At 41.8% G+C, this 12,220-nt stretch overlaps 1 protein-coding gene across 1 annotated transcript in view; it reads left to right on the top strand.

The window, feature by feature from the left end:
• The first annotated feature begins 5,703 nt into the window (after positions 1-5,703).
• Positions 5,704-12,220, top strand: part of ASZ1 (ankyrin repeat, SAM and basic leucine zipper domain containing 1) — a 43,386-nt gene continuing 36,869 nt past the window's right edge. The window contains exons 1-2 of the mRNA XM_052790939.1: positions 5,704-5,913; positions 7,533-7,629. Coding sequence (XP_052646899.1) covers positions 5,704-5,913; positions 7,533-7,629 — 307 coding nt within the window. The remainder of the gene's footprint in view (positions 5,914-7,532; positions 7,630-12,220) is intronic.

Raw genomic sequence — 12,220 nt, 5'->3', positions numbered from 1 at the left:
TAGACAGCCAAACAGTCAGGGTATCCCCAGTGCATAACTGCTCCCACCTGACCAATACGGAAGTCTTATGGCTTCCTGGTTTTGGGCCAGCTGTGAGAGTACCCAGAAACGATCATAAAAGTCTCTTCCACAGTTAGACACTTCTGGACATAAGTTTGGACAGTAGCATAAGAATGCAAGCATAAGACAGCTAGAAAACAGTGCAACATCTTTGAATGGTTTTCCCACAGAACATGTTCTCGTGTTCCAAATGTTGGCATTTGTAATGGTTTTAGTTCACACCACTGGGGATGTGGACAGTATCACAATTACCCTCAAAGAGAAAAGCTTAAAGCAGATGTAAAAGAGATGCTGACTTTGCTGGAAGAGATGAATGAGATAAAAGGAATCGGTAGCAAAGTCCAGTTAGCACATCCTAGAATTCAGTGAGGGGCTGAACAGTTCCTCTCAGAAGAGAAGCTGTGAAGTTTTAGGAGCTCTGAATTACTAGTATCACTTTGGAGAGCCAGCATCACAGACCATAATGTAAAACACCATCCTGACTTCATAAACTCGAGCAAAATAAGTCCAAGAAGACGGTATATGAGTGGGAACTGTCATAATGCCCAGAGACTACTGATGAGCAGCCCCCGCAGCCATAAAAATAAGAGATAATCAGAGACTTAATACCTTGTGCTAAACCTATGATAGCAAGGTGGTTCAGTATGCAAAAATGACAATTAGATTTCATGTTTTGCTAAGAAAAGAAAAAAACCAACCCACCAAACACGATAAAGCAAAAAGAGCTTTTGATTCAGTCCCTTTTCCAAGAAGCCATATTCCTTTTGAATTGGTCAGATTGAAATAAGAATGTGGCGGCTAACAAAAATATTATGTATGTGAATATACTGAAATATCTGGGTAACCTTCAATCTTGATAAAAGTGATAAGATAAAGTGATATATCAGAATAAAAGCTAAATGGGGTAGAAAGTTCAAAGCACCACTTGATCATATAAATAACCATTATTATACTCAAACATTTGAATTTCTAAGAGACAGGCATTACTATGAGAAGTGGCTGCCTCAGGATGAGCAGAGTGAACAGGCTGAAAAACAAAGGTGCTCACCATTCAGCAATGTGATAATGAAGTGGGTGTACTGCCAGTCAAGATTAAGGGGACAAAATAGTGTAGAACAGAGTAGAAATAGCGGAGCAATGAGGAATTTTTAACAGAGAGGATGCATCTAGTAATAGCAGGAATCATTCTGACATGGACTTGCTATACAGACCAAAGCTTCTAGGTTATACAGAAAGAAGCTAAAAGTGTGCCTGATGTTAAAAAAAGAAACTATCTTCAACATCCTAATTCCTTTTCTAGGTGTTTTATACATTACTATCATAATAAGAGATATTTTCACGACACTGGCACCTAGGAGGTCCTGAAAAGGATTCAGGTTTACACCACGCCCACTAATTAGCTAATGTGGTCTCATTTTGACAATGGTTTAAGGCTTCTATCAGAAAACAAATTTTATGAACAGGAGAACAGTTGGTATGCAATTTATACTCAAGCTTTTGGCAGCAGATTGAAAGTGTCACATCATGTACTATCCAGGGAGATTTGGCAAAGTGGACAGGATGAACACAGCTGTAAAAAAATGAATTATCAGAAGCAAAACAGCTGAAATTAAGAGTTTTCCATCTATTTTAAGTCCATTAGAACAATGACTGAAATAACTATGAATAATTCAATTTGCTGTAGTGCAGCAGCTCATAAAAAAATTTCAGGATGGCAAAACTAAAACTGGTTTAACACAAAGGGTGATTTCACAGATAGAACACAGATCACTTCAGTGCTTTTTACCGAATAAATGCCTTACTGTCTGGAGTGAAAGATTGTAATATTAGCCCTTCTTTATACTTGAAATACCTTAAAAATAAGAGATGCTACAGGTATGTACAAGTCAGCTGAAAATTCATCCAGGACAACATAAACTACTATGAAGTACTTTGTTTCCCATTTGTTTCATGAATATTACCTGTGAAATTGCAATCACCTGTGCTACTTTACAGGACTTTTTGCAAATTATGCAAATTCTGGTATGATGTCCTGCCCTTAACCATGGAACTGGTGCAACTGCTACTTCACCATCCCCCAGCTGAAAATTTACTGCCAATTTGTCAATTCAGTAGATCCAGAGCTACTAAACCTCTCTGGGAATGAGAATCTCTTACAATTACTAAGTCCCTCCTCTCTGGAGTGCCACTGCTTGCACAAGGGCTTCTTTCCTCCTCTGCACGAATAAATTAGGAGAACATGAGAGGAATGGGTTCAAGACTTTTCATCAGTTCTCCCACAGTTAAGTTTTGCCAAAGTAATATCTAGCTAACATTACGATAAAGAATCACTGAGTTTTTACTCTATGTAATGTTACCAGAGATGAAAATTACATAATAATACTGAAAAGGCACAGACTGTTACTCAAACTAGTAGCTGTGATAGAGAACTATGTAGAATTCCACTAAAAAAGCGATTGCTGTTAATAATCTAAAATATTAGCTGCTGTGTTGTTACTAGAACATTATTGCAGTAGTTAAGGTTTACAGAGCTATTCTCTTTAAACATCTACCAATTCTGTTTCTCCTCCCAAGAACATTACTTTCCCAGCATTAAAGCCCTTAAATATTTGCTGATTCAGCCTTTTGGTCTGAAACAGGGAAAACCGAACCAGTTAAAATATTTTGGAATATTCTGGCAACCATGTTTGAATAAAAATTTTTAGCTATGCATATATCAGTCCCACATGAGACAAAACATGAGGTATAGATAAAAATACAGAAGAAATTCAGACAACTAATGAAATCTATTTAATACCAGAAGTTGTGAGAGAAGATTAAAAGTCAGCTGACAAATAAAACAAGCTGAAGTCGAAATAGAAGTATGGCCAGCAAGAAGGGTGGCTGAAGACAGACAGGAAGTGTACTAAGGAAGTTCTATTATTCAGAGCAAAAATAGGTTCTTACGAGAATACTGTTATTTACTGCATCCAGTGACTGCTATCCTTACTATTCACTGTCTTTTTAACAGGTATGTTTAGCACAGGCTGACACGCAAGTACATGGAGCTAGGCTACACACAGATTAGGTATTTATTTCAGAGTTGTCTTTTAGTGCTTGTTCTGATGCCCCTTGTGATACAGGAAATTATTCCAAGATGTTTTCCCAGCTTGAGTCATTCTATTATTGCCCTCTGCATGTAAAATAAGTACTGCATAACAATGAGGAAAAGATGTTGGGAACTGCTCCTACCAAAGGAAGTAAAAACATACTGATATTTGGCAAATATGGATGACAGCCAGGACTCACCGTACTGTCAACCAAAATAAAGAGTCTGCTTAGCTGAAAAATAAAGACAGGCTTCAAGGTCACAAATTAACTGGAGCAAGAAGAATGTGAAAAACGAGGGAGCGTCCACATCAACAATAACGTCTGGTTTACAGTTCCAACCAAACACACAAAGAGAGATCACCTGCTATCAACTTTTGCACAATCAACACGTTCACATTTGAAACAGCCATCAGGTACGCTGGCTGCAAGGCTCTTCTGCACTGTGAGCTTTTGAAAGGGTTTTTTCTGTAGTACTAGGGACTATCAGGCCTGTTACTGAAGGCGACCTTTTTAAAGAGAGGTGGCCTTTGAGCAAAGCAGCAACATGCAGGTTGCATTTGAAGTGTCTGTTACGACATTTTAAATTGTACACGAGCTGGTGCAGACAAAAGGGAAGAAAAAAAACCCCAACCGATCTCAAACTTTGAAACCTGAACCGGGACAAATAAATCGCAGTTGTCAAATACTAAATAATTGCTAGTGTATTAAAAATAAGGAATCTATAGATAGTACCATCACCAGTTAGAAACAACTCTCTTGCGCTGCATCAGGTCAATTGTAAAAAGGCACACTCAGTTGTCTTTAGAGTTCAGCAGCTACGGATATCAATTCTACTAGCAAGCCCATGTTCTGTAACACAGCTGAGCCAAACAAAGAATTATTATGAAAGCTTGATCCTGGATATGGACACCATAATGTTCAGGACCGGTGGACTCATAGATACAAGCAGCTAGATGACAATGCCATAAATTCTGCTTTTCCTCTGCAGGCAGAAAGCGACATGAGAAATCTTCAGGCCAGTGATCAGAAAACTGAAAACTCTGAGAATAAAAGTTACAATTTTATCAGAACTGACATGGCTACAAAAACGTTTAATTATTACATCCGGTAAATGTTATATCTTCATTACCAAACTAATTTAAACAGACCTTTAGTATATGCAGTTAAATCCAAAATAAGCACATAAAGCTAAGCCTTTATATAGAGGTATGTATTACAGTTGACTCAATTTTACCATCTTTTATTCTAGGGAGGCTGTGTGAAAGGGAAGGTTTTTGCATTTCTATCAAGTTTCCAGAACTGGAAGTTTCTTTCCTGGAAGTTCATTTAAAATGTTCAGCTAGCTCTGTACCAGAGTTCCTCATTGCTAATAACCTGACTTTCATAATACTTTTATGCAAACAGGTTGTCATATTTTACAGACAAGCAACTACAGAAAAAACAGCTGTTAAAAATGTCAGGAGAGCACAATTGAAATATGCAGACCATGTTTGGTTTGGGGTTTTTTTTTAATAGGTGCAATTTTTATAGCACTTACTATGTTCTAAGCACACCTCTAACCAACCTGCAAATTCCAACATGGTGAAAGTTGCCTTACATGTGGCATGGCACCAAAAAAAAAGAAAGAAAAAAAAAAAAGAAAAAAGGAATAAATGCTTCACAGTCACCCTCTGATTAAGATGAGTGAAATTTTTGTTAAAATGAATTTCCCAAAAATTCAACTTTTACACTGTCATGGGCACAAGGACTATACTCACCATTCTGTACTAGTGCCTGCCTTTCCTCCATGACCAGACTTTTTCCCTTCTGTTCTCTTTCATTCAGTGGAAGAACAAACTCATTTCAGACTGAGACAAAGTCTGCGCTGAGCTCAAAGGGCAGTTTTGCCTGTGGATGAAATACAGAATGCTGTTCCCAAGGAGTTTCAAGCGAACCTTGTGATGGATGAGACAGCATTACCTGTCATTAGAAAGAAATCTAACGACAATTCCAAAATTGAAAGTAATGCCCGTATACACCCAGGTGGGAGGGAGCAGGGTGAAAATTTAACTCACTAGGCATGGCTGCTGTTCAACCTTCCCCATATAACTGTCACCACCATAGGCTTTGGCTGTGTAACAACGCGTGTACATACACATGAGGAACGTAACTGACTGCTATTAGGTTAGGTGGCATTTTAAGAGCGTATTAATGATGACAGAAATTAAAGAGAGAAAACACTATCGTTTACCTTGGATTTACGCGCATATACCAGTCGTAGACCTAGAGAGACAACTTCACACGCAGCCCTACTGCGTTACCCAACATCCCACAGAACAGCGGAGCCACTCGTAAAGCCACGTTACGCTCCCACGTGCCTATAACCGTAAGTTTGATTGGTTTCTTTTCCCTGACGCTACGACGCCATCACCGGCACAGACTGGGCTACCCCTTTCCCCTCAGGAACGACGGCTGCCTCGCCCAGAAACGGACGCCGGCCGCGCTGTGAGGAGCCCGCCCGCCCGCCGGCCCGGAGGGATCGCCGGCGGCGGGTGGCGACGCAGCCGGCACGCGATGGTCCCTTCAGAAGCCCCGCGAGCGCCTCGTGCGCGGGAAAGCGGCGCGGCCGCCGCGGAGCCACGTGACCCGCCGGCGCTGAGGCGACCGCGCGCGAACGCCATGGCCGCTGCGCCGTGGGGGTGCCGCGTCGTGGCGGGGGGGGACGAGGACGACGACAGCGACGAGGACGGCTGGGATATCGGCGTCGTGCGGCGTGAGTCGCAGGTGGGGCTAAGCCTCTCCGCTGCCGGCGCCCTCGGGCTGGGGCCTGCGGCCGGGGAGGGGTCTCGGGGTTGGGGAGACGGCCAAGCGCCTCCTGAGGGAGGCGGCCTCGGCCTGAAACGGCGGTGAGGGGAGCGGGGCTCGGTGGGTCTCGCTGAGGAGGGTGGCCTCGGGAGGAGCTGCAGCTGGTGCCTCCTCTGTGATTATTTCTTAGCAGGGTGGTGGCGGTGTACCCTCAATCCGGGAGTCAAGAAAACCTAAATTTGGGGGGCTTGTCTTCTTACGTAAAACCTCAGCGTTTGTTTAAAACGGTTTTCGCCCCCTTAATAACAAACTCTCGTCCCTATTTTAACACGAGAACAAATTTGAAAGCGACTGGGGGCCTGTAAAGCTGTTTTATATCTTAAATCTCTGAGTCTCTTTCTCACTAACCTAAAGATTTAAGTGATTTTATTGCATCTAATAGGTGTGAGGCAACTGATAATGTGAGGTAGAGGGAGGCTCTGCAAGGCTTTTTAGCCGTTGGTTTGTCTGATGGCCGGAATAGGAAAATGGAAGTAACTCAATACTTGCAGTACTCTTGCTAAAGGTTATAGTCAGTTTTTTCAGGGGCCTTGATCTTTAAATGGAGGTTCTTATCCAAAGATAGGCATTATTTGGACATTGTTGGCTGAGCAGAACAAAAGTAGGGCTAAATTATTATATTGGCTGTTTCGCTCTCACCTTTGGTTGTCTAGACACTAACCACTTATTAAAATCGTTACAAAAGTTGTTGGAAAGATAGACTACAGTGTGCTGGGGAAAATTGAGTAATTCAAAGTTCTCATGTTATGACTTCAAAACTTATCATGAAATAGGACTTCTTTTCTTTCCATACCCACTTCTGTCTGCAAAGAAACTAGTGAATAGTCCTCCACTTATTGGTGTATGTGTTTTGTATAATGTAGATAATGCCAGCAGTAATCTTCAGCTGCATCTGCAGCTTTAATAGAGAACAAATCTGTGATGCTTTTGAAAGGAACTTGAATCAGGCAACTTGTCTGATCATAAACTAGTCTTTGGTCAGGGCATTTTTCAGCCAGATCTTTTATGATGCAGCAACACAAATACCTCTGCTACCACAGGAGTAGGACGAAAGAGGAACGGTAAGACTTCCCAGCAGTGGATTCATGCTGTGTTAAACCAGAGAGCTAGTCATTGAGCTGTGTTGCCCCAAACTAACTTTTATGTCTGATACATATATTTTTTAGTGCTGTGCTTCACAACATGTGAAATGTACAAAAAAGTTACAAAAATGTGTTGCAACGTTTTTCTAGTGCCAAAAGATGAAAAAGAATCTTAACTGAAATCAAATACCATTAAGAAAAACTGAGAGCGGCATAGGAGGATAGCAGGTCTGTTGAGAAAGATCCTTTCTGAAAAGTTGATTTTACAACTTTATGTTTTACAGTAGGCCCTAAGCAGGTCTACAGAGACGGAAGAAGGGAAGTTTTACCTTGCTCCCTCCCCTTCCCTGCTTTGTCCTTACAGAGATCATTAGTGCTTTTATACTGAAATCAAGCTGTACTTTTTACCTTGAAACAGTTACTAGGTTTTGACTTAACTTCTCTTTGCTTATCTAGCAGTTGGATCAAATGTTGCAGGCGGACAAGAATGAAGCGTTAAAGAAAGCTCTATTTCATGGTGATGTGTCATTAATTGAAGAACTCTTGAACTCCGGTGAGGAAAGTCAGTTACGAAGTTGAATATTTTTAATTGAACTTGGCAAGAATTCTAAAGCTTCGAAGTTCTTGTTTCAAAATAATGTGTTGAGTGCATGTAGGAATATGTGAATGTTTTCAATACAGGATATAAATTCTTATTTTAAAGATGAAATTACTTTTTCAGTGACTCAGTATGTGGTATTGCAGGAAATTCCTTCTAATTTTTATTTCTTACGTCAGGCAGGAGCCCTGAAAATTGTGAAATGTGTGAGCTATCAAATAAGGTGTTTCTTTGTTTTCAGATGCATTTTTAACCTGAAAATATCAATTACAAACAATGAATTTGAGGTGGTTTAAATTGAGAGTGAGAATTCAGTGGGTGGTCTTAACTTGGTGTTGAAGGTTGCTTGGGGGAGGGGGGGCAGGAAGACGAGGCTGACTTTTTTTGTTTTAATGCTCCCCCACTTTGGAAATTCCTTTTTTTTTTTTTTTTTTTTTTTTTCTATTCTCACTCACAGCACTGTTAAGGTTCTGGTATATGCCCTGTGTAATACTGCTGTCCTGGCAACATCAGCTGGACAAAGATTTTGTAATTCTGAAAGGTCTAATAGGGTTTATGTGGCATTTGTCACTAAATAGTAGTTTGTCTTAACACCAAAAGCCTTTCTCCCTGTTCTGTTCCTCAGTATTTGTCTGTAATGTGTTTCTGTTATTCAGTGTTAGGAGGATTGGATCACTTATTGAAGCATCCAGGGCAATGAAAAACTGCATAGCTGAGTTGACCTGCCTAGTGATAATTGTCAGGAAGTTCTGCTTCGGCAAGCAAGCAGAGTATAGTAGCCAAGAGCTTGTTATCTGAGGAGAATCTGTCTTATGGCTGGAAGAAAGTAGTTTTCTGGTTAGCAATGGGTTTTTCTGAGTTTTAAAACAAAGACATTACTTGCCCTTTTAGAAGAAGACTGTTTCTCACTACAGTGGGGAAATGGTTTTCTTTTTAAGTTAAGTAAAAACTATTGCACAGGCTGAAACACAGAGGCGTAATACAGAGTGAAATACATCTTCTGTTTTGCTTTGAGAAAATATGTTCTTATATATAGGTAGAGTTTTTAGTGATGTCTGTGCATCAGATTGCTTAATTGTTTTGTTACAGCCATGCTTGACTGCTTGTATTGCAGTCAAACAGCAATAGTTCATTTTCTGTGTTGATGCCTGCTACATAATGAGCAGTTCTATGCTATTGGAAGATGATAATAGGTATCTTTAAGAGCGTAAGGTCAGGCCAGAGATTCCTGTAGTCTAGTGTCCTGTCTCCTGAAACGTACAAGGCAGTATCACAAGAGAATCTATCATTTCCTGAAAATATGATTAACAGTAAATTTTGACCCATCCAGTACTGTCCTGCAGAGCAGTAGAACACAATGCCTCTCTAACAGGGCGGTGTTTTTGAAGAAAGGTAACATTGTCCTTCAGAGGATCAATGCTCAGTCAGATTAAATCTTTGCCTCCAAAGTTGCCTTTAGTGAATGTTCAGTAGAGCTTGTAGGAGGCTCGCTACCAGCACTTGACCAAACTCAGGATTTGTGTTGGAAGTGGATTTCCTAGCAACAGTTGGGGCCATTCTTTCAGGTAGAGTGAGAACATGTTGTCTTCTGGCTTGCTTAGCCATTGCTTTAAGAATCTTTGGTGCTGAGGCAGTTCTACAGAGCTGCTTTAGGAGATGGACAAGCACAATGTCTTCTCTTAGCCCTCCTATAAAATGGCAACATACTAAGAACAAGTTTCTTGAGTATGTGTCACAGAAAGTAATGCAAGCAAGTAGCAGGTTCAAAGATGACTTGAGCATTTTGGTCTGCTTTGGGAGTGAAATACTTAACACCGTATTATTCATGTGTTCATTTTCCTCAAATCGAATTAAAAGTTATGACCTCATGACAGTTTAGGCTGATCAAAGATATAGCTACAGTCACATCCTCTTTCCTGTTTTTATTCAGCAGTCTGTTCCACTCCTATCTTTGCATGAGTGCTGGAGCTCATCTCATCTTTTGTGAGCCAGTTCAGGGAATTAAAGTAGTGGTAATCTGTGGGAGTGGGGGAGTCTGTGTGTGTGAATAATGTTTCAGCCAGTTTAGGACTCTGAACCCTGAGTCAGATGAGAACCACAGCTGGCCCAGCAGTGGGACACAGCAGCAGCTCTGATGTAACTCAGCTTTAAGGTATTGTGGAACCACAGCACAAAGTGGTGACAGACTTAAAAGAAATCAATACTTCTATGAGAGAAGTCTTGTAGAATCAATTAAAGGCAGGGACTGGGAGAATGAAGAACTGCCTGCTGTAGGAGAATATCAGGTTCGAGACCATCTAAGGAACCTGAAGGTGCACAAGTCCATGGGACCTCATGAGATGCATCTGCAGGTCTGAAGGGAACTGGCTAAGCCACTATCCATCATATTTGAGAAGTTGTGGCAGTCTGGGGAAGTTCCCAGTGACTGGAAAAGAGGAACCATAAGCCCTATTTTTAAAAAGGGAAAAAAGGAAGACCCGGGGAACTACAGGCCAGTCAGTCTCACCTCTGTGCCCAGCAAGATCATGGAGTGGATCCTCCTGGAAACTGTGCTAGGGCGCATGGAAAATAAGGAGGTGATTGGTGACAGCCAGCATGGCTTCACTAAGGGCAAATCATGCCTGACAAGTTTGGTGGCCTTCTATGATGGGGTTACAGCATTGGTGGATAAGGGAGGAGCAACTGACATCATCAATCTGGACTTGTGCAAGGCATTTGACACTGTCCTGCATGACATCCTTGTCTCTAAATTGGAGAGACATGATTTGACAGATGGACCACTTGGTGAATAAGGAATTGGCTGGATGGTCACACTCAAAGAGTTGTGGTCAACGGCTTGATGTCCAAGCGGAGAGCAGTGACGAGTGGTGTTGCTCAGGGGTCTGTATGGGGTTGGATGTGGCTTTGAGCAATGTGGTCTAGTGGAAGGTGTCCCTGCCCATGGGAGGGGGGTTGGAACTAGATGATCTTTAAGGTCCCTTCTAACCCAAAACATTCTATGATTCTATGGCTTTAGAACTTTTCCCTCAGATAAATTGGGTCTGAATGTGGATGAATTCTAATACTAAGAGCTGTTCTCAAACTAAATGAAAGTTTTTCAAGACCTCATTTTTTTGCTGTCAAACGTGGAATTACTTAGCATAAAAAGCTGTATGTAGAGGTTGGCTGTAGTTCTTCGGGCATTACTTTGTTAACCTTTATGAATCTGAGGTTACATTTTTCTGTATAAAAACAGCCTTTCTACGATAGCTATTATTAGCCACAGTCAACAAAATATCTGAAAGAGATACCAGAGAAGCTGCAGTAATCACAGAAAGAACATAATTTTTCCTCTGCTGTTCTTTTACTTCACCGTTATTCACATGCTTCATATAGTTTCTGCTGTAGAGCTCGTCTGGGGCCGGAATGTAATTCTCCCCATTCCTGCTTAAAGAGGAGGATATTTATCTGTAACTCGGATTGTAAGAAAGAATGTTGTATCTGCTTTGCCTCGTAGACATAATTTGTGAGGTTATGTGACTGAAAAGCTCCTCTGCTCACACCCACAAAGGAACACAGAGAGGTAATGGAAGGTGGTGAAGCCCACATAACACCCTGGCCCAGCTCCTCCCAGGCCCATCATGGAAGCCATTGGCCCGTCATGGAAGCCATCAGCCCATCACAGGCCCGTCTCCACAAGCCCAGAGGAGCAGAGAGGCCTGGGGCAGGCAAGAACCCCAATAATGGTCTCAGAGGAAGGGACTCCCTGGGCTGTCATAGGGCCCTTGTGCCTGGGTGCCAGCGACTGTAGAGACAGGAGTGAAAGAATGTGCCAGCCCCAGGAGTGGGACAGGGGGTCAGAGGCCCGTGTGTCTCTGATGCCAGCAGCTGGAGGGGATAGATCTATCCCAAAACAGAGCAGGATGAGACCATTGGTGCTGTCTGTGTTCATGAGTGCTCTGTGTGTCTGTGTTGATCAGTGTGGGTGGTGGTGTATGTGTGTGTCTGCTGGGAATACATGCTCAGCATTGATAGTGGTTGGACCTGGGGGTGTGGAGCTGCGGCAGCCTCACCTCTCTCTGGCTGTTGCATCTGGCCTGATTTTTTACTAAAAATTTTTTTCTGGGCTTCACTGTTACCTTATAGGACTTCTTAAGGGCCATTTTAAATGCTAAACTAACGCTGTTTACTTCAAGAACAGCTCCTGTAATGAGAGAATCTGAGTAGTAACCAGGGGGAGACATTTCTGGTTCAGTCAACAACTTGTATAACCATGCAGCCAAGAAGCAACATGACTTACTGCTTCAGTTGTCCTTTCTTGGTCTTCCCCAGCACTCTAGCTGGTTTGCATTGTGACTTTCATACTGCATGGTACTTCAAGGCAGTCACTACAAAGATGGCAGGAGACCATGCAGGACAAACAAGCTGTAACACAGGTTTGACATTTCATTGCCAAATAGACCATTCTACTTCTGGAACTTAGAAAAAGCACCAGCATCATGGCAGATACTGTTTGCTATACGTGTAAAGAAAGCAACGAGGAAAATACCTTCTTGAGTTTTAATAA

This window comes from Harpia harpyja, chromosome 6 (assembly GCF_026419915.1).
Source record: "Harpia harpyja isolate bHarHar1 chromosome 6, bHarHar1 primary haplotype, whole genome shotgun sequence".
Lineage (NCBI taxonomy): Eukaryota > Metazoa > Chordata > Aves > Accipitriformes > Accipitridae > Harpia > Harpia harpyja.
The sequence above is the reverse complement of the archived record's forward strand: the minus strand, read 5'-3'. Positions and strand labels throughout refer to the sequence as shown.